The sequence below is a fragment of the Lepidothrix coronata genome, unplaced genomic scaffold, assembly GCF_001604755.1.
Source record: "Lepidothrix coronata isolate B3197 unplaced genomic scaffold, Lepidothrix_coronata-1.0 Scaffold90, whole genome shotgun sequence".
NCBI classification, from domain to species: domain Eukaryota; kingdom Metazoa; phylum Chordata; class Aves; order Passeriformes; family Pipridae; genus Lepidothrix; species Lepidothrix coronata.
The window spans coordinates 3,066,832-3,086,026 of record NW_016690270.1 but is presented as its reverse complement, the minus strand read 5'-3'; the positions used below and the strand labels follow the sequence as shown (position 1 = coordinate 3,086,026).

The 19,195-nt window shown below is 55.5% G+C and overlaps 2 protein-coding genes across 2 annotated transcripts in view; one reads left to right on the top strand and one right to left on the bottom strand.

Moving 5' to 3' along the window:
- The window catches only part of CAMK1G (calcium/calmodulin dependent protein kinase IG), a 16,230-nt gene extending 12,971 nt beyond the window's left edge, over window positions 1–3,259 (top strand). Inside the window, exons 9-11 of the mRNA XM_017821282.1 lie at window positions 660–1,084; window positions 1,554–1,682; window positions 2,667–3,259. Of these exons, the coding sequence (XP_017676771.1) occupies window positions 660–1,084; window positions 1,554–1,647 (519 nt within the window). The 3' untranslated portion in view covers window positions 1,648–1,682; window positions 2,667–3,259. The remainder of the gene's footprint in view (window positions 1–659; window positions 1,085–1,553; window positions 1,683–2,666) is intronic.
- A 304-nt stretch (window positions 3,260–3,563) lies between these two features.
- The window catches only part of LAMB3 (laminin subunit beta 3), a 34,078-nt gene continuing 18,446 nt past the window's right edge, over window positions 3,564–19,195 (bottom strand). The window contains exons 5-24 of the mRNA XM_017821447.1: window positions 18,831–18,945; window positions 18,601–18,674; window positions 17,971–18,153; window positions 17,585–17,648; window positions 17,109–17,284; window positions 16,387–16,507; window positions 15,870–16,058; window positions 15,457–15,612; window positions 14,682–14,878; window positions 13,721–13,832; window positions 12,905–13,277; window positions 12,253–12,413; window positions 11,078–11,286; window positions 9,746–9,949; window positions 8,961–9,105; window positions 6,934–7,141; window positions 5,808–5,949; window positions 5,133–5,309; window positions 4,470–4,623; window positions 3,564–4,054 (exon numbers count right to left, since the gene is read on the bottom strand). Of these exons, the coding sequence (XP_017676936.1) occupies window positions 3,918–4,054; window positions 4,470–4,623; window positions 5,133–5,309; window positions 5,808–5,949; window positions 6,934–7,141; window positions 8,961–9,105; window positions 9,746–9,949; window positions 11,078–11,286; window positions 12,253–12,413; window positions 12,905–13,277; window positions 13,721–13,832; window positions 14,682–14,878; window positions 15,457–15,612; window positions 15,870–16,058; window positions 16,387–16,507; window positions 17,109–17,284; window positions 17,585–17,648; window positions 17,971–18,153; window positions 18,601–18,674; window positions 18,831–18,945 (3,297 nt within the window). The 3' untranslated portion in view covers window positions 3,564–3,917. The remainder of the gene's footprint in view (window positions 4,055–4,469; window positions 4,624–5,132; window positions 5,310–5,807; window positions 5,950–6,933; window positions 7,142–8,960; window positions 9,106–9,745; window positions 9,950–11,077; window positions 11,287–12,252; window positions 12,414–12,904; window positions 13,278–13,720; window positions 13,833–14,681; window positions 14,879–15,456; window positions 15,613–15,869; window positions 16,059–16,386; window positions 16,508–17,108; window positions 17,285–17,584; window positions 17,649–17,970; window positions 18,154–18,600; window positions 18,675–18,830; window positions 18,946–19,195) is intronic.

The window sequence follows — 19,195 nt, the reverse complement described above, 5'->3', positions numbered from 1 at the left end:
GGGCAGGGACACCTTCCACTAGCCCAGGTTGCTCCAAGCCCTGTCCAACCTGGCCTTGGACACTCCCAGGGATGGGGCAGCCACAGCTTCTCTGGGCAACCTTTGCCAGGGCCTCCCCACCCTCACAGGGAAGGATTTCTTCCCAGTATATAACCTAAACTTCCCCTCTTTCAGTTTGAACCCATTACTCCTTGTCTCCTCACTTATTGCCTTTATACCAAGGGAGTGAAATTGGTGCTCCATCAGCAGATTTTTTTGGGAGCTTAATTCAGCTTTCCCTCCTTTCAGCCTTGAAGATAAATTGGTACTTCAGTTTACATCAAGACTTTTAGCCAGTTTAGCTGGAGAGAGGGATGCCACGGGCACCATGTGCACGACAGCATTTTAAACAGCTACATTCACAGCTCAGCTCTAGTCTCCATCTCACACTGCGGGGTAATTTACAGCTGTTCCCACACCCTCCTCGTGTGGAAGCAGTTGTAAACTCCAAAAGCATCAGCAGTTTGTGGAAAACGTGATGTTTATGCACATCCCACTTCCCACATGGCGCTGACCCACCCAGTGCCAAGCAGCCGTCACCTCGGGGGGGACAGTCTGTCTGTCCCACCCAGCCTGGCACCACCAGGGGCTCACCAGGGTGGTTTTGCCTCCTTCCCCAGCAAGCCTTCAACGCCGCAGCCGTCGTTCACCACATGAAGAAGCTCCACATGAGCGGCCACGCGGCGGCCGAGAGCCCCGCGCCCGCCACGCCCGGCCCGGGGGCCTCCACGCCCAGCACGCCCTTGGTGGCCACCCCGCCAGCAGCTCCGAGCAAAGACAAGGACACAGCACTCCCTGAGGTCCCCACGCAGGGCTGTGCAAACCCTCAGCTGGAGCAAGACACGGGAACGGGAGAGGAGGAGCTGGGAAGCCACCCGGAGAAGGGAGCGTTGCCCGCGGGCAGCAGCCTGGTCCTGCCGGACAACAACCACAGCCCTCCAGGCAGAACCTCCTGTGGCTGCAGCCCGGCCTGTGTGGGGCACGAGAAGACAAAGACATCCTTCTGCTCCGAGCCGGTGCTGCTGAAAAAACCTTCCAAGTCCCAGTAGGTATCCAAGATGTCAGACAGAACTTCCAGCACGTTATATGGGAATAACCACCTCTTGGAAGGGGTCCCCTGGCACGTGGGTTGCCAGGTGGAGGTAGAAAGGGAGGAATAAGCAAATGCTTTGGCGGGCTGGAAGCTGTGCCCAGCCAAGTGCCTGCTGTGTGTGTGTGAGCATGGGGTGAGGCAGGTGCCAGGGCTGCGGGCACAGCTCGCTCTGAGCCGAGGCTCTGCTGCCTCCCACCACGGGCTGGAGCACATTTGTTCTCCAGTAACTGAACTGCCCAGTGATCAAAGCTGCTGGTGCAGAGTGACCAGAGCCTGCCTCTGCTGCAGTGACTCCACTCTGCTCCTGGCACTGATGGTCTGTATATTAACAACACAGTTTCGATTCCCCCCCAGAACGATTGTAAATGTTGCTTTTCCTCTCTTTTCTTCTTTCTGTTCCAACTGTTCTGTTCCCAACCAGTCATTTCAAAACAGAAGTTCTTGTTCCAATGAAGACCAGTAAACACTCCTCTCACTGTGGCACTGGGCAAACTGGAGTTTGTTTGATCATGTGATGGAGGCAGCTGCCGGGCTCTCCACATCACCAGTGGTAAGTGCTCTGCAATCCAATCACCAGCTGCTTTTAATTAATCCCATTAGGGCAGGAAAAAGGGAAAGGCACAACTAGAAAAGTGACTGTGCATGAAAGAAATGAACTCACCCTTTTTTTTGGAACGGAAAAAGCTTTAAACTAAAGCACCTTTCAGGGAATGAATCATCTCTCAGCTTCCATTAAGGCCAGTCCAGTGACTCTGAATCCAACTTCTGCATTACAATAGGGTTGCCCAGGAACATGGGAGAGGAAGCCAAGCATGGGCTTGTCATATCAAGCTCTGCAATTATTCCAAGCTACTCACTGGGAAACACACTGATCCAAACAGCTCTGGCAGCTGGGATTGGGGTTTTTCAGCTGTGACCATGAGCAAAGGGCTGACAAGAGGCTGCTGGTCCAGGGCTGGGCACAGCCAAGATGTCTCTGTGGCCTAAAGGGCCATTCCCTTTCCCAGATTTGGTCCAGGCAGGTCTGAGTGTCTTTGTCAGCAGAGAGCAGAGCAAGGAAATGCTCAATTTGTAGGTGAGCAGCGTAAAATAATGAAAGTTTCATCCTGTTTGACCAATTTGGATAAATTCTGTTATCACATTGTATGTGAGCAGTAAGAAGCACTGCTATTAGATCCTGCACTAAAGAATGCTCCCCAAAGGTGAGCACCTGCTGGCAGAGCTCTCCTCAAAAGCTGCATCAAGTGAGCTCCCCCCTCTCATCTCCTGTGCCAGTCTCTGCTGATGAGACTGTGTGAACAGGACTGCAAGGCACAAAGGATTAACAGCACAGACAAATGCGTGTCAGATCCACTGTAGGCTCCAAGAAGGTTCATTCCAATGATCAGTCATGTAATAACCCTTTATAACTAAGCACACAAAGGGATCTAAGCTGCTCCTAACCCCTGTGCTACTGCTCATTAACAGCACATTCTGCAGGCAGCAGTCTAGTGAAACAAGGTTCAATCCTCAACTGATTCTCTCTCTCTTGCAGAAACAGAAGGGCTGTTTTACTCTTTTCTGCACTTCAAAGCCAGACATCACCAGTGCAAGCAAAGAAAGGAGGCTGTGTCCCACCAGCAGCTCTCACAGAGCAGTGACCAGCTGGGGACAGCAGCACAAGTCCCAGGAATCCATCACTGCAGTGACCTCGGGGTGTTTCTGGATCATTAGAGCTGGGAGAAGGCAAGGGAAAGGCTGAGGGTCCTGCTGGCATATCCAGTGTATATTATCCATATGGCATCGCTCATGCTACAGGCTTTTGTTTTCCTGTTTAGTTGTCCAAGGCATAAGTGCACTGCACAACACCAACCCTCCAAACCAAAGCCATGCAGAGCTTTACCCAGTGGCAGGGCAGTTATTTTTACAATCTTCACCCTCTCCACTCCTCGGGGTTTGGTTAGTCCCAGGCTTTGGCACTCTGGAGTTCAGCATTTCCCAGCTGCCCACTCAGGCTGCTCAGCTCCCACCACAGCCATAAGAGGAGAGAGAACCTGCTAGAAACCTCCGTGTGTCTGATGAGAACACAGCAAGGTCTGAGTCCCCTGCTTCCGAGCCTGTAATTGCACAATAAATACTTGCTTAATAAAGCTGGGTTTTGTTTTGTAAGCTGCCTCTTGGTTATTCATAGAAACCTGATGTGCAAATGGTCTGTCAAGCCCCTCCTAAAGCATTCCCTGTGCATCCACAGACCTGCTCCCGCTGGTGTTTTCTGGCAAAGTGTTACAACACGGGCAGATTGTGACAGAAAATCAAACAAGGCACTTGAGTTGTGCACAGGGAGATAAAATTCTCCATTTTTGCAATCTGGTTATTTGAAGAAAGATCTCTGATGGAAGCACTGAAGCCGTGGCAAGTTTGAAGGATTAAAAAAAAAATGCTTTTAAAAGAGCCCACGTGGCAGATTTAATTTGAACAGTGAAATTCAGCTTAAAGAGCTTGAATTGGCTAAAACGAGAAAAAACATTTCTTGGTTTATAAACCCCTCTGGAAATAACACCTTGGGGATGTTTTTATTTGTCACGGGAGACTGATATCTCTCCCTTTTTTCCTCCAACCACTGGGCAGCTTCTGCCAGTCCAACCTTCTCCATGGGATTGCTCCTTTGGTTCAGTGCAGCTCTTTTCCAGAGGTACAGAAACTTAATTTGCTAAAAATAGAGATACTGAGCCGGAAAATGGGAATAAATACAGCAGTCAGTGTCAGCAGAGGAGGCAGGCAGTGCCTCTGGAGTGTGGTGGCTCTCTCAGGAGCAGCTGTCATAGTAGGAGACTTTCTTTTTGATGGCATCTCGGATCTTTCCCACCTGCTCCTCCAGCCCCGACAGCCTGGACCACTTGGACATCAAAGCCTTGTTGCTCTCCTGGATTTCTGTCTCTAAAGCTGAGGAGAGAGGGCAGGGAAGGGTTATGTGATGGTTGGGCTGAGCCTCCCTCCTGCACAGCTCCGGTGGGGTGAGAAAAACCAACATCCTGCATTTCCTCCTCTCTCCCTCCAAACAACCCCACAACACGACTGCTCCCAACAAAGCCATCAGTTTGGAATGCTTAAGAAGGGAAGTAAATATGTGGAGGAAAACAGGGCCACACTGGCACTGCAGGCAGGGATTCCCTTCCACTGTGGCCCCCTGGAAAATTCCGAATTTACAGGCACAGAACCATCAGATACAGCCCAAATCCCACCATCACACTGCCAAAAGTACATTGTCTTCCTCATAATTTCTTTCCCTCACACCACGGGAGTCCAAAAGCTTCTTCCCCAGTGCATGAGATTGTTACATTGAGTTCATAAATCTTACTTTCCATCCTGAGCATGATGCCCAAGGTTTCCTCAAAGAGAGCCCGTGCCTCCTGGCCTATGCTCTGCACTCTGCTGCCCTGCTCTCCCAGTGCTGGGCTCTGCTCCATCCTGCTCTTCAGCTCGGAGTACATTTGCTTCACTTGTTCAAAAGCCTGGGGAAAAGCAAATAAAAAGTGCAAGTGGGATCACTCAAATAGGCTCTGGAGAAGGGATTTTTCCAGTGCTGAATCCTGTTTAAATGTTAAATGGATATTGCACTGGAGCTTTGTCCTTGATATCATGCAAACGTGTCACAGTCTCTACTGATGAGATTGTATGAACAGGACTGGGATTAACAGACACAGAAGAGACAAACGCAAGTCAGACCTACTACAGGCTCCAAAAAACTCCATTTGTGATGCACTCAAAGACCGACTGACAGCTCAACAAGCTGCTCTGCCTCAGGCAGGACAAAGAGCAGAAATAAGTTTCCAGCAAAGGGCATCAGGACTGAGACAGATCCTGGAAAAACTCAGCAGTGAGTGGGACAGATACCGCAGCTGGTTAACAAGAAGCGACGCCGTGACCTGAACGGGAAAACTCCTTCGTCTTGTCTACAGCCACATCTGGCTGGGCTGGTTGGGGAGGAGGGCACAGCTGTGGCAGCCCCCCGGGGTGGTACCTGCTGGGCACTCCTGGCCTGCTGTGCCGCCGTCTCGGCCGTGTGCCGCGTGTCCGTGGCCCGCAGGCGGTTCTGGTCGGCCCCGCGCTGCAGCCGCTCCAGCCGCTCCCCCAGCCCGTCCAGCTGTGCCCCGATGGCAGCCACGTTCTTCTGGGCTGGCCCAAGGACGGCCTCGATCTGGAAGGTGACAAGGAAGCCACGTTCAGCCCCCGTTCAGCCCCCGCTCCTCGGGGTTTTTCCTCGGTGCAGGTCGGCTGTGGAGGTTGGCTGGTTCCAACTGCAGGATTCCCGGGCAAAGCTGGGGTGGCACCAGCGATTTCTGTCCACACAAGGGTTGGTGCTGGATGACTCTGGTGTATTTAGTTCCACTTTAGGTCACCTACAGCGACCTTAACCACCTCGCCTGGCTCTGTCTTGGAATGATGACAGCGGAAACACAAACCAGGCCGTGCGTTCCATCTGTGCTGTGCTCCCTGTGCAGCCAAGAGTCCAGCAGGGACCATGACTGGCGTGTGGAGAACACCAGCGAGGCACATTTTTACAGCCAAAGCTTCCCCAGATCCCACTTCCCTGCTGCTCTGGCTCAGGACTCCAAAAGTGGCCTCCACAAGGACTCTGCATTTCCAAAGGAGTGCTGAGCAGGGCGCAGGAGCGTTGCTGGGAGGCGTCACTCACCTCATCAACGCGCTCCCGGATGAAGCGAAGGGAAGAGCCCGAGCCCCTGATGGCTCCCTGGGCCTCCAGGAGCATCGTGTTTGCTCGCTGCAGGTTCCCCACCACCTCCTCCACGTTGCCCTCCACAGCATTTGCCCGGTTCCTGGGGAAATGTGGGAAAGCAGGACTGAGTGTAGGTAACTGCAAGTCAGGATTGCAGAGGTGAAATGAGGAAGCTTGAGAAGCAAGAGAGGATTTGCTACTGAGAAGCTTGTAATCTCCCTCCCCCAAAAACCACAAAGCCACACGTCTGGACTCCTGCAGGTTTCCTCTTAGAGAAGTCTCAGTTCCACTTCACAGCCCCAGGCAGAGGAGACAAACTGAGAAGGGGAGAGAAACCCCTTCCTTCAGACTGCTCAGAAACATTTATTTTGTAAATGGTGCATGAAAAAGTATCGAAGGGAAAGTAATAACCACTGAACCAGTTTCAATGAATACTTTTCTGCTCACAGTGGGACTGTTCAGCCTGGGTTGCAGAGCTCTCCATAGAAAACCAGACTCCCCTGTCTCATCACTTCCAGCAGGTTAAGCAGGTGTCAGACACTGTCAAGGAGTTTACAGACTCATCCCATTAACCTTCTCACTGGGATATTGCTGCAAGTCAACACGTGACAAAGCAGATGCTCCAAAGTTGCAAGGACACCCTGTAATTACTTTTTAAGGGACCATGGAATAATCCTCCCAACTTTCACCCAGAAAACAAATAGCCCATTTAATCTCCTCGTGCTCTCTTGTGCAAATGGGATGTAGGTCACCAATATCAAGCGACACCAGGGCAACCCTGTCATCTCCCAACACAGAGATAAGAGAAAAGCCTCCATTATTCAGGTAAAGCCCTTCTTGTTCTGGTATCCACAACAGGATCTATTCTTGGCAGCCAGATTTGTTTGCACTGGGACCCCGGGGAGGTGTCTAGAGATTGCAGACTCATTCTGGATGGACACAGAATACCACGGCCTAGAACTTCAGATTGTGCAAGTCAGTACAGCTCAGGCAGAGCGAGATTTCAACCCAGCTGAGAACCACCACGTTCACCCCCTCAGCTGAGTGCCCCTCAGCTGCCAAAGGCCCTTGAACCCCAACCCACCTGGCTTGTTCTGCCTCCTGCTGAAGCTGCTTGGCCTTGGCAATGTCCTCGGCTGTCTGGGCAAGGATGTCCTCGGGGCACTGCAGCTGAGTGGCCAAGTTCTGGATCTCAGTCATTTTTCTCAGGACTGCAGCAGCGTCCGTGGGGAGACGCAGGGAGAGGACTGACTCACTGATTTCCTGGATGGCGGCAGGATCCGTGTCCTTGTCTGCAGAGCAGACAGACAGACAGCATCAGGAAGGGGAGAGGAGAAGGTGGGAGTGCAAATGCAAGGGAGGAGGAGGGCAGACAGCCAGCCTTGCATGCTCTCACACACAGTCTCCTCATTTCAGACACCTGCCACGATCCACCCTGAGTTCATCTCCTTGAATTCAATGTACTCCTCATTTCCCTTTCAGGAAAGGGCTGCAGTGATATCTTTAATTTGGCAATGAGAACACCATGGCTAAACCCAGAGCACAGTCAGGCAGATCTCACTGAGCAGATGAGGGTGTGTTTCAAGACAAGCCCCTTTTTTACTTCACAAATGGAAGTTAATACATCAGAAGCAGGCAGAGCCCAAGGGACATTAGCCCAGCGATTAGCTCAGAAATATCTTCACTCATCATTAACCCCAGGCAGCACCAAATGACCTGATTTTCTCATTCAGCTAATGCTCATGAGGCTCATTATGTTATTACAAACAATAAGTCATCAGTTTGTAGGACAACAAGGAATTCTCATCTGATTAACAGTCTCCTCCAGAGAAGGGTCATCTGTCTGTCTCTGGTCAGTGAGTGTGGCCAGAAAACATCTCTGCATCGGGTCACTGCTGGCTGCAAATCCTCAGAGAACACCAGCCATGGGGACAGGTTTGCCTTCCAGCCCCAGGGATGGCACAGAGCAGGACTCAGAGGGAGCTGCTGTCTGTGCCACAAACAAAATGCCACCTCCTCAACAGCTTTCCACTTCTGCCAACTCACAGTTCACCTTTCTAGAGGTGATATGTGAGAGCATATGTTGGAAACCTCTCCACGAAGCCCCACTCACAGCAGGTCAAGGCTGTGTGGTGTCTCCTGCCCCATGGACCTCACAAGCGGTCCCCAAATGCCTCTGTAAGGAAGCAGGCAGGGTGACAGCCCAGCAAATCGACACAGGTGAGAGCTGGGATTATTTGAGCTTCATCTGAACAGCCTGAGCAAGTCAATGGGCCAAACTACAATTGCTGGTGAAGTCACAGCCTTGGGTGCTGCTGCAATTTCTCTGTTTTCAGAAAACACCATCCCAGCCAACCTTGCTGCCTCAGAGGACATGTGTTACCTTTGCTACACAAACACCCAGATAAACTGGATATCCAAGAGCTTAACTGGGCTGAGCCAACCAGCTGCTTCCCTCTCCTGTGTGCTCTCATACATAATGTCAGCAGGGCAGTGATTGTCCCCCTGTACTCAGCACTGGTGAGGCCACACCTCAAATCCTGTGTCCTGTTCCAGGCCCATCACTGCAAGAAAGACATGGAGGGGCTGGAGTGTGTCCAGAGAAGGGAACAGAGCTGGGGAAGGGTCTGGACAGTCAGTCCTATGAGGAGCAGCTGAGGGAGCTGGGGGGGTTCTGCCTGTAGAAAAGGAGGCTCAGGGGGGACCTTCTCATTCTCTGCAACTCCCTGATAGGAGGGGAGAGCCAGGGGGGGTCGGGCTCTGCTCCAGGGAACAAGGGACAGGAGGAGAGGGAACGGCCTCAAGCTGTGCCAGAGGAGGGTCAGGTTGGACATCAGGAGGAATTTTCATCATGGAAAGAGTGGTCAAGCATTGGAAGGAGCTGCCTAGGGAGGTGGTGGAGTCCCCACCCCTGGAGGTGTCCAAGGAAGGACTGGACATGGCCCTCAGTGCTCTGGGCTGGGGGACAAGGTGGGGATCAGCCCTTGGCGTCTTTTCCCACCTTAACGACTCCGCCATTCCACGATAACTCCAAAAACTAGTTTTTTCCATGCACAAACCAACACTCCCCCCTCCACCTCCCCCCTCAGGCTTTACAGGTGGCAGAACTACCTGACAAGAAGTCTCGGACCCTCTGGATGAGCTGCCGGACGCGCCGCACGTCCCCTTCGATCTGGGTCCTGGTCACCCCCAGCTGCTCCGCCAGGCGCCGGGCGCTGCTTTGGATCTGACTCGCAGACATCTCTGTTGTTTTAATCTGCAAACAACAATGGCCCGATGGAGCCACTTCTTCTTGATCTGGAACCCCAGAGCCCTGCCTCAACTCCGAGTGAGCCAGGAAAGGCACTTGGAAACGGTGCCGTTCCACGTTCTTAATGTGCCGGAGCTTTTAAGGACTGTAAATGTTGAAGACGGAGGGTTGGACTCGCAAAGGAAGCTCTCAAAGAGGAACAGCACGATTTAGCTTTTAAAAAAACACGTTTGAAATGGGTTTTGAATGACTTTGAAAACTCAGTTTGTCTTTGCAAGCCACAGAAAGAAGCTGCGAGAGCACTAACACGTGAACTCGAGCAGAAAGCACCAAATGCTGGAGCAGAATTAGAGTTTTCCACATTCCCACCCCTTTTTCCATGCTAATCCCAAACCAGGAGGAAGACAGGCTTCCTTGTGACATTTCCAGAGCCTCTCACACCATCAGGTCTGTGGCTTCTGCGCTGGGGGAGGCAGGACTCAGGTGTGCAGGAGAGAGTCTCCTGCTCAAAAATTCCTGAATTTCTGAAGCTGCCCCAGGGATCAAGCCCCAAACAGAGTTTGATATGGGGTTTTTATCACTGTCTCCACAGCTGTCCCCCTCAAAGGGTCCGAGCAGGGGGACAGGCAGTGCTGCCCACACTCACCAGCTGTGCCGTCTCCCGGAGCCGGGTGCTCAGGCTGCCAAATTCCCGGGATGCCTCCCCGGCTGCAGCCAGGGCCCCGCTGGCCAGAGGGAAGATGCCATGGCAGGGCTGGCCAGGCCTGCAGGCAGAGCTGTTGTCCCGTGGGCAGAGCAGCCCCTCGCAGTGGCCGGGTGTGCACGTCTCCACTCGGAACCCACCACACACCTGGGGACGGGAGAACAGCCGGGCAGGAGGGAGCTCACCTGGGCAGGAGGGAGCTCACCCGGGCAGGAGGGATCTCACCTGGGCAGGAGGGATCTCACCTCCCTGGAAACACCCCAGTGCCCTCGGGGAGGGAACCCAGCACATCAGAGGGGCCAAAGGTTTGACAGCCCCTTGCCAAGGGAGCTGGGAACTGGCTGTGCTGGCGCTGCAGGAGCTGTCTGTGGGCACGGGGATGGAGCCTGCCCTCCCCAGTGGGGCTGTTGGCAGCACATGTGGCACAGCCCAAGGGACTGGAGGCTGTGACAGTGCTGGAGAAGGGCAGCCAGAGCTACACACACACACAGCAGTGCTGAATCCTCACACCTGAGCCAGCAACAGCAGGTCAGCACCTCCTCCCTGCCCCAAACTGGAGCAGGAGTAGGAGCAAAGCAGGAGTTAAACCCCAGTGGCTCACAAGGAGTAACAGAGCAGGTCTGCATGGAGCAAACATCTCAGCAAAACACCCTGTCCAACCTGCACAGTTTGCTTTGGGAGAGAGAATTGAATGAGAAGCCCCTGCCCTCCTGCCTGGACACCAACAGTTTTGGTTGCATGGCACCTTCTGGAGTTACCACCCAAAAAACACACTGCAGCAGAGGCACAGGCAGACCCAGAGCCAGGCTGGTGGCTCAGGAATGTGTTGGTGGCCTGGAAAGCAGAGAGGGGAGGCTGGTGGTCTCCACAGCAACCATGCATTAGGAGACATCGAAATGGATCTCCATGGCAATAACAAAGCAGTGAAGGAGAAATAAGAGAAACCTCATCCAGAAATTAAGTGGGTCTTTGAGATACAAGAACTGACACATGAGAGAGTCCCTGGAGGAAAAAACACGTGGCTGGGAGGGGGTGGTGGGCAACGTTTTGGTATCAATGATCCCCAGGCAGGGGATGCTCAGCCAATTCTCCACTGATGCCCACAGCAGCAGGTTGCTTTGATGCCATTTCTGAGTCTGTCCTGCCCTGCTGAACTGTCTGAGGCAAGACACACAACTGCAGGATGAGATTTTTGCCTCCTGAGCAATTCCAGGCGCCCTCTGAAAACCAAGTAAACACAACTGGGAGGTCAGAAAACCACTTTGCATCTTTTACCTTGTTTATGACAGGGGTCAGGTTGGGGGATGAGGCCATCTCTCCCTGCAGGGTGAGCAGCCTGGAGCTGGTCCCTGCCAGCCCCCCCTCCAGCCCCACGGCGCTCCTGCGGCTCTCCCGGGACTCAGCCAGCAGCCCAGAGGCACTGGTGGCCACTCTGCTGGCATTGCTGGATGTCTGGTAAGCAGACTGGATGGTCTTGAAGGCTCCTGCAGGAATCAAACCCCAAAATGACTCATAAATGCAGCACAGCTACCTCGGGGAAGGCACTGGCTCTGCCCTGCCGGTGGATGTGTGCAGGGAGGAGCGGGATGCAGCCGGAGTGATTAGTCACCAAGGCACCACCAGAAAGCTGCTTTTATTTCCAGATGCTTTTCAGCCATTCCTTCAGTGAGCTAGAGGTCTCCTGAAGGACTGAACTCCCAGCTGGGGTTAAAAGATTAAAGGAAAACCGAAGCAAGATGATGTGCACGTGCTGACCCTGGGCTTTGGCGGGGGCAGGACAGTTTTCAGAGCCTTCTCCCTGGTTCCTGAGCAGCCCCACCATTCCTGGAAGGAAGGTGATCAGAACATGGAGCTCTGAGGCCTGCACAGTTGGGGAGGTGCAGAGTGAATCTGTCCCAGCACAGCTCTGCCAGTCACCACAGCTGGCACATCCCCAGCCAGCTGAGCATGGAGGGGACAGGAATGAGACCCTTGGAGAGCAGGAGCTGCAGGAGGATCTCACGGCAGCCAAACCCAGCATCGTCACAGGGCTTAATTAGCTCTTCTCCCAGGTGCCTGGCAGCAGCCTGGCTCTCCTCCCCACCCCTCCAACCCTTCCATCTGTGCACAACCTTCATTATCAGCTGCCTCATGGGTTTGGGGTTGCTCTCCCAGCAGGGTTTCCCCCCTTCCCACTGCTCCCCAGCAGTGGAGCTTGTGCTGGTGGGGAGCAGGGACACAGAGTGAGCTGCCCAGCCCCAAAAGACTGGAGCAAACACCTCAATGGTGTGAAATCCCAGGTCATGGACCAGAGGCTGGGTGGAGGGAGATCTATGTGCTGCTCCAAAGCTGAGAGTGGGTTAAAAACTCCATTACTCTTTCACGTGGCCAGTGGGAAACCACCAGGCACGGTCACATTGAGGTAAATTAATAGCTGCAAATTAAGAGGTATTAAAGCTGCAGATCTGTACCTGACAGGTCCGTGCTGAGGCTGGTTTCAAACTGGGTCTTCTTGCTCTGATACTGGGAGTTAGTGAGCAACAAGCTGCTGTTGAGGGCTTCCAGCTCCCTGGAGAGGGAGGTGGTGTCATCCAAGAAACGAAAGTCAGGATTTATACCTCGGACCTGCTCCCTGGGAGAGAGGAAAAGCAGAAAATGTGAGTTCAAGTAGAGGGCAAAGGACCAGGAGAGAGAGAGCAGGGCTGAGCAGGGCCATCTGTGCTGGGGCACTGCCAGCACCCGGCCAAGTGGCATTTCTGAGCCCAGAGATGGCCAAGGACATGCCAAAGGTGGCAGAGAGCAGGGCTGGGCTGCAGCTGCCCCACACCAGAGTCATGCCCATGCAGGGATCAGGCATGCTGGATGTGCCCTGGGAATGCCAACCGCCCACAGCCTGCCCACCAGCCTCCTGCCTTGGTGACACGTTGCACGGGACAGGCACACGTGGAAGGGCTGTTCTCCTGCATCCCCGCCCACCTCGTGAGCGGAGCAGGATATTTCAGGGGCAGGAAACCAAAGCAGGACACGTGCAAGCAGCTCAGGGTGGTGAGAGCACACAGAAAAACTGCCAGCATCTCCCCCTGGATGAGGAGGATGGACAAGGGATGCAGCCATTCCCCTCACCTGATGGCAGCCAGCGTGTTGCCCACCTGGGCCAGGCTCTGCTCCGTCACAGAGGAGTGGCCAAGGATGCCCTGTGCCTGCTGCACGTTCCCCTGGGCCTGGGCCAGGCGGGGGCCGAGGTGGGACCCCCCGGGTCCGACGGGCAGGCGGGACGTGGAGTTGCCGAGCCCGGCCTGGCGCAGGCGCAGGCGCTGGACGTCCCCGTCGTAGGTTTGGAAGCAGGGGTGGCACAGCTGGCACTCGGGGTAGGTGCTGCAGTGCCCCCGCCGGCACTGGTCGCAGCGGTGGCCGGTGACCCCCGGGCGGCAGAGGCACTGCCCCGTCGCCTTGTCACATCCCGCCCTCTCCGTGCCCTGGAAGTCGCAGTCACACTCTGGGGGATGGAAAAGTAGAGAGGTGAAGCCCACTGAACATGTGGTTGTGGTGAAAAAGTTGTATCTGTACAAAACCAGCCCCTGTTAATGAGGTGCCAACCCAACCTGGCATCCATCCCCTCCCGTCAGCTCCTGCAGCGTCTGGGACAAAGGTGGCACGAGAACGGAGAGAGCTCCCAAGTCCAGGAGCTTCCCCAGCCCCTGACCCTGCAGGGCCAGAGCAGAGTGGCCCAGGAGCTCGCCCAGGGCTGCTGGGAGGGGACTGGTGGGTACCTGGAGATGGGGGTGAACTGGGAGGCCATTCCAGAGAGGAAAATCTCTCTTGCAAAACAGTGCGGGAACACGGACGTCAGGACATGGGCCAGGGGCTCTTTTTCCCAGACAATCCATGATTTCCCAGTGCAAGGAAACACAGAGCCAAACCAAAACAGGTGGTCCCTACCTGTGCACCCCCCCCGGGCGTCTCTGTAGTGCCTGTCTGGGCACAGCTGCTCCTGCATGGCCGAGCACGTCCGTCCCGTGAACCCTTCTCTGCACGGACACTGCCCTGAGAACTGAGGACAGAGGCACATCAGGGACACCCAGCTCTGGGCACTCTCCCGGGAAAGCTCTCCCTCAGCTGCTCCTCACCACTAAAACCAGCCCATGGACCATCTTCTCTACTCAGCCTGTGCCCCAGGACGTGCCCCTGCTGCTCGTGCCAGGCTGCAGGCACAGCCACGGGGCTGCAAACAGGCTCCAAACAGCCCAAGCACTGCAAGGAGGGTGTCAAGCTTTGTTTCAAAAACAAAGCAGTCGCCCACAAGCAGCTGCTTTGCCATCTCAGGTCTCCTCCCCTCACTGAGCTCGTTTGGGACCTATCTTTGGCTCTTAGAATTTGTCATGTGCTTGGGTTTTTTTTACATTCGACTTTAATTTTCCCAGTTGCCTCTTAAGCCTGAAGTGACACACAAATGCTTTTCATTGACAAATGAGGATAATTAACTTCCCTTGCTGGTATGAAGATGTCTTATTAGGACTTCCTTGCTAAATATCAGGCTTGTTAAAATGACTTAATTTTGCCTTGATAATTACCACCTTCTTTCATTCTCCTGAGTAGTCTGTCATGTGTTTTCTAGGAAAGGGGAAAAGGAAAATAAGAGTGGGATGCACTGGGGGAGGCACAGTGCTTTTTGTGAAGGCTCCCAGGGATAGGATGGGACAAATGATCCCCCAACAGGTGGGTTTGATGCTCTGAGAGATCCCCAGTGTGGTGCTACCCAGTGGGGACACAGAGCCACTGGCAGCGGCGTTTTTGGGGTTGGGAAGGGGAAAAAGAGAGCAAGCTCAGGGAAACGAGAAAGAAACACTGCTGGAGGAAGTGGAGCCAGCCCTGAGGGTGCTCAGGGTGGGCTGGGTGGTACCTGGTTGCAGTGGGGGTTCTGGGAGCCGCGGGGGTGGCACTCACAGGGCCGGCAGCCCTGCCCGCCGCCCATGTCCCAGTGCTCGGCCGCGCACTGGTCGCAGTCATTGCCCACCACGTTGGGCAAACAGAAACACCTCCCTGTCTCATCGTCACAGGGCATGTCCTGCCGTGTCCCCAGAGCGTTGCAGGTGCACCCTGAAACAAGGAGGGGTTTGTTAAAAATGGGTGCAGAGCACCAGCCTGGCTTCCCACGAAGGCCCACTAAAGGTGAGCTCTTCCCTCTCCCCCTTCATACCTGAGCTCAAGAGAACTGCACCCCTGCCCTAGCACCACCCCTGCCCTAACACCACCTCTGCCCTAACACCACCCCTGCCCTAACACCACCCCTCAAGTGCTGCAGGAAGAATTGGACCCTGAGTGGGCTCAGCATCCCCCCAGCACTGACCTGACCCACAGCTCCCTCCCTCTGCGTGCAGCCCCACATGGCATCAACCCCCGCATCCCCTGTGGCTCCCTGAGCCCTGCACACCCAGGGATACAGCTCAACACATCCCCCAAACTCCACTTTCCCTGTGCTTTTTGCCACACTTACACCTAAGACAGGTCACAGCCTGAGCAAAGAGGTTTTATAAAACTTCTGCAAAATGGGGCTTTGGCTTGAAAACCCCCAAATCAAAGGTGGGCAGGACTCGGGTCCCTCTCAGAATCACTGGGGGCACAGAGGTGGGGTGGGAGCACCCTGGGATGCAGGAGGTGTCTCAGGGGATACTCACTGCGGCACCCCAAGGGGTTGGGGTTGGCCAGCTGGGTGAACCCTGGTTTGCAGAGGTGGCAGCGATCCCCCTGCACGTTCTCCTTGCAGACACAGCGCCCTGTCACCGGGTCACAGGCAGAGCCTGGCACGGTGCCATCGGGGTCACACTCACAGGCTGGAAATGGGGAGGAAACATCACAGCTGAGGGGTGGCAGGGGGCTGGGGAAGGTGGGAATGTCACAACTGAGGGTGGCAGTGAGCTGGGGAAGGTGCAAACATCACAACTGAGGGGTGACAGGGGGCTGGGGAAGGTGGGAATGTCACAACTGAGGGTGGCAGTGAGCTGGGGAAGGTGGGAATGTCACAGCTGAGGGGTTACAGGGGGCTGGGGAGGGGGCCATGGGAAGCTAGAGGGTGTAACTGTGCACTCACGCAGACAGGCTTCAGGGTGGGCGAGATCCTGCTGCTGGTTGCGAAAATAGTTGGTTTTGCAGCGCTCACAGTTGATGCCCTCAGTGTTGTGCTGGCAGTCGTCACACACCCCCCCGCTGGCCCCTCCAGTGGCCCGGTACAGCTCGGGGTCGAAGTGGCACGAGGCCGAGTGACCATTGCAGTTGCACCCTAAAAAAACCCCAAGGAGTTGGAGCTGTCCCCCTGCAAACCCCTCCGGCAGCGGCAGCTGCGGCACTAGAGGGTGCCCGAGGCTCCTGTGTGACACGGTGACACCCGTTCAACCGCCCCAGCATCAAAGTGGCACCAGACAGACAGCACTGCCGAGCACTGGTGCAGCCCGTGAGTGGCATCGCCCGGAGCAAAGCCCGCTGTGCCAACGCGCCAGGGGCACCCCTGGTACCGTCCAGCCACACCAAGCATCCCAGGAAAAGGTCTCAGAGCTCGCTCCTGCTCACGGCTGGGGAGGATTTAGGAGAGGGGAAGGCAGGGAACATACTCTGGCACTCGTGGGGGTCGTGGTCCTCGGCGGGTGCCCAGGGCCGGGCGTTGTAGAGGTCGGCGCAGCGCTCGCAGTGGGCACCGGCCGTGTTGTGCTGGCACACGCAGTGCCCGTGGACCTGCTGCAGAGACACTGGGTCACCCCTCCTGGCTGGCAGTGGCTCAGCTCAGAGCCCTCATCCTCCTGGCCTGCTCCTGCCCCCATTCCCTGTGCAGGGATGAATCTCCAGCACCCGGGACAGGTTGTTCCCCGCTTGCTCCCTGCCACCCACCTGAGGGCAACCCAACTGTAATATGGGGACAAGAAAATCCCACAGCAGCCAACAACCTCACACTGGCAAATCCTCCTGGGCGTGCAGGAGCCTGCTGAAACCATCTGTGTGTCCCCCACCCTGCTGAGTGCTGGCAGGAGCAGTTCCCCCCAGAGCCAGACTTCCCACTGACACTGAGCTTTGTCTCTCCTTAAAAAGCCCCTCTGCCTTCTCCCCGACACAAAACGGGGTTACACGGGGGTAGCACAGGCTGCTGTCTCACAGCCACCACCCCACTGCTTCAAGGCAATATTGGGCACTGTTTCCCTCAATTATGAGCATTGAAAAGCCTCCCATGCCCCATTTCTGGTCGTGCCAGCCAAGGTCTCCCAAGGAGCATTCTGGGCACGTAGTGGAGCCTGATACCATGGAGCTTGTGTTTAGGCTCTTGGCTTTTCCCGAGGCTCACCGTGGGGTGCTGGCCTCCAGAAGGGGCACACTGGTCGGCGTGTCCGTGGCAGAAGCAGCTCCCCAGCACCCTCATCTCTGTCACAGCATAGAAGGTGCTGGGGGAGTGGTACCCCTGGCGTGGGATGTGCTGCAGCTCCGTGAAGTTGATCCGCAGGTTCGTGAACCGCCCCAGCTCTGTTGGGGACCAGGGACAGGGGTGAGGGGGCAGCAGGTACCCGGGCACCTGCAGGTACCCAGGAGCTGCAGAAGAACTTTGCAACTCGTGTGGAGGGCTTGGAGCAAGACAAGGGGGCATTTGCCATGAGCAAAGGCCAAATGCTGCTCCGTGGTACCCCAGAGGCACCAAGACAGCAGCTCAGGGTCCTGCTGCCCTGGGGTTACCCCAGCTCAGTCTTTCCACCACCTGCAGGAAGAAGCACAAGGTGCTTCATTCCCCTCTCTCTTTCTCAGCTATGAAAGAGGAAGGTCACTCACTCTCGACAGCCTGGCTGTAGGAGGTGCTGATGGTAGATGCAAGGTCTTGGACACTGAATGTCACCTTGGAAGGAACAAAAAAAAGAGGTTAAAAAGCAGGAAACTCGAGGCCTGCCTCTGCACAGCATCACTGAAAACAGGGAAAAGACTTCAGAGCTGCAGAGGATTTTGCGGGAAGACCAACACAACACCTCTCCTGCCACAAAGCAGCAAAGGCTTTCCTGGCAAACGAGCAGGAATCTTCCCAAGGACTCCCCTCAGCAGTGCTGGATGGCCATGGGCTCCATCCCTCAGGTGTAAAACACTTCCAGGCCACCACGTGTCCCTGCAGTGTTGCCCAGTCCTCCCACCCCAAACCCAGGGCCACAGAACCCCCCAAACCCTACCTTGCCCCCATGCATGGGGTGCCCCTGCAGGGGCTGGCACCGAGTGTCCTGCCAGCTCTCAGGGGAGCCCCGGGGCACGTGGGGGAAGGCGGTGGCACAGTCAGAGGCCAGGTACTGGTACACCTGCCAGGTCCTGCCGAGGTCGGTGGAGCGCTCGATCAGCATCGCCGCGGGAAGTGGAGACTGCAGGGCAGGGAGAGGGGCACAGCTGTCACAGGCACACCACAGCCAGCTCCTACCCTGGCAGTGCCTGTCCCTCCTCGTCCTCCCTCCAGGCTCAGGTCTCTGCAGGCTGCTGGATTAATCCCCTTCCCTGCAGGTTACCAGCAATTTTTGGGGTCCCCCCACCCCATCCAGCCCTGCTGCAGCCACAGAGCACACACCTGCAAGGAGGCTTTCATGGGATGGGAGCCCACCACCCTGCTTTGCCCCTCCCAAAGGAATGGAATTCCCAGTTCTCATGTGAAAAACAGGGGGAAAAGGAGGGATGGGGACCTTGAGGTGCTTGCTATCAGGAGCCTGAAGGAAGCTCCAAGATCCCCGTGGTCATGGGGAGCCAGCAGGGCCCATCCAGTGCCATCTGTGACCTCCTGGGGAGCAGAGTTGCCACACACAGACCCAAACACACACCCTGAAGAGCAGCACGACGCTGCCCAGCTGGAAGGTCTGGTCCAGGTCCAGCTGCAGAGACACACGGTTGGCACCTGCGGGCACAGAGAGGCGGCTTCAGAGGGGCACAGGGGGGGATAAACCACTTCGCTGCCTGAGCCAACTCGGTTATTTCCTTCTTTCCTTCCCATCTGCTGAAGTCAACACCTTCTCCTCTTCCCCTCAAGCTGGTTGTTGCCCCAAGCACTCACCGTTCTGGGACTGCCACCAGCGCGCGTGTCCGGCCGAGGACAGGACGTTGTCCACCCGGTGGCCGTTGTAGGTGTGTGACAAACGGGAGTCACACCTGCAGCATTTCATGCTCCACTGCAAGACAAAGGACAGGTGGGAGTGACCATCCCAGTCTGGCCGGAGGGAAAGACCTCGGAGATGAGGGGCCCAAGAGCAGCTGGGACTCGACCAGGAGCAAACAGCACTGGTACAGCCAGTTTATGGAGAGCTGAAGGGCTGCAGTCAACAAGACTGACAACACACAGCAATCAAATGCTCCCCTTCACACCTCCTTAAAAACCACAACTTCTGGTTTTTTACGGGCTAAAAACTAAAACCAAAATGC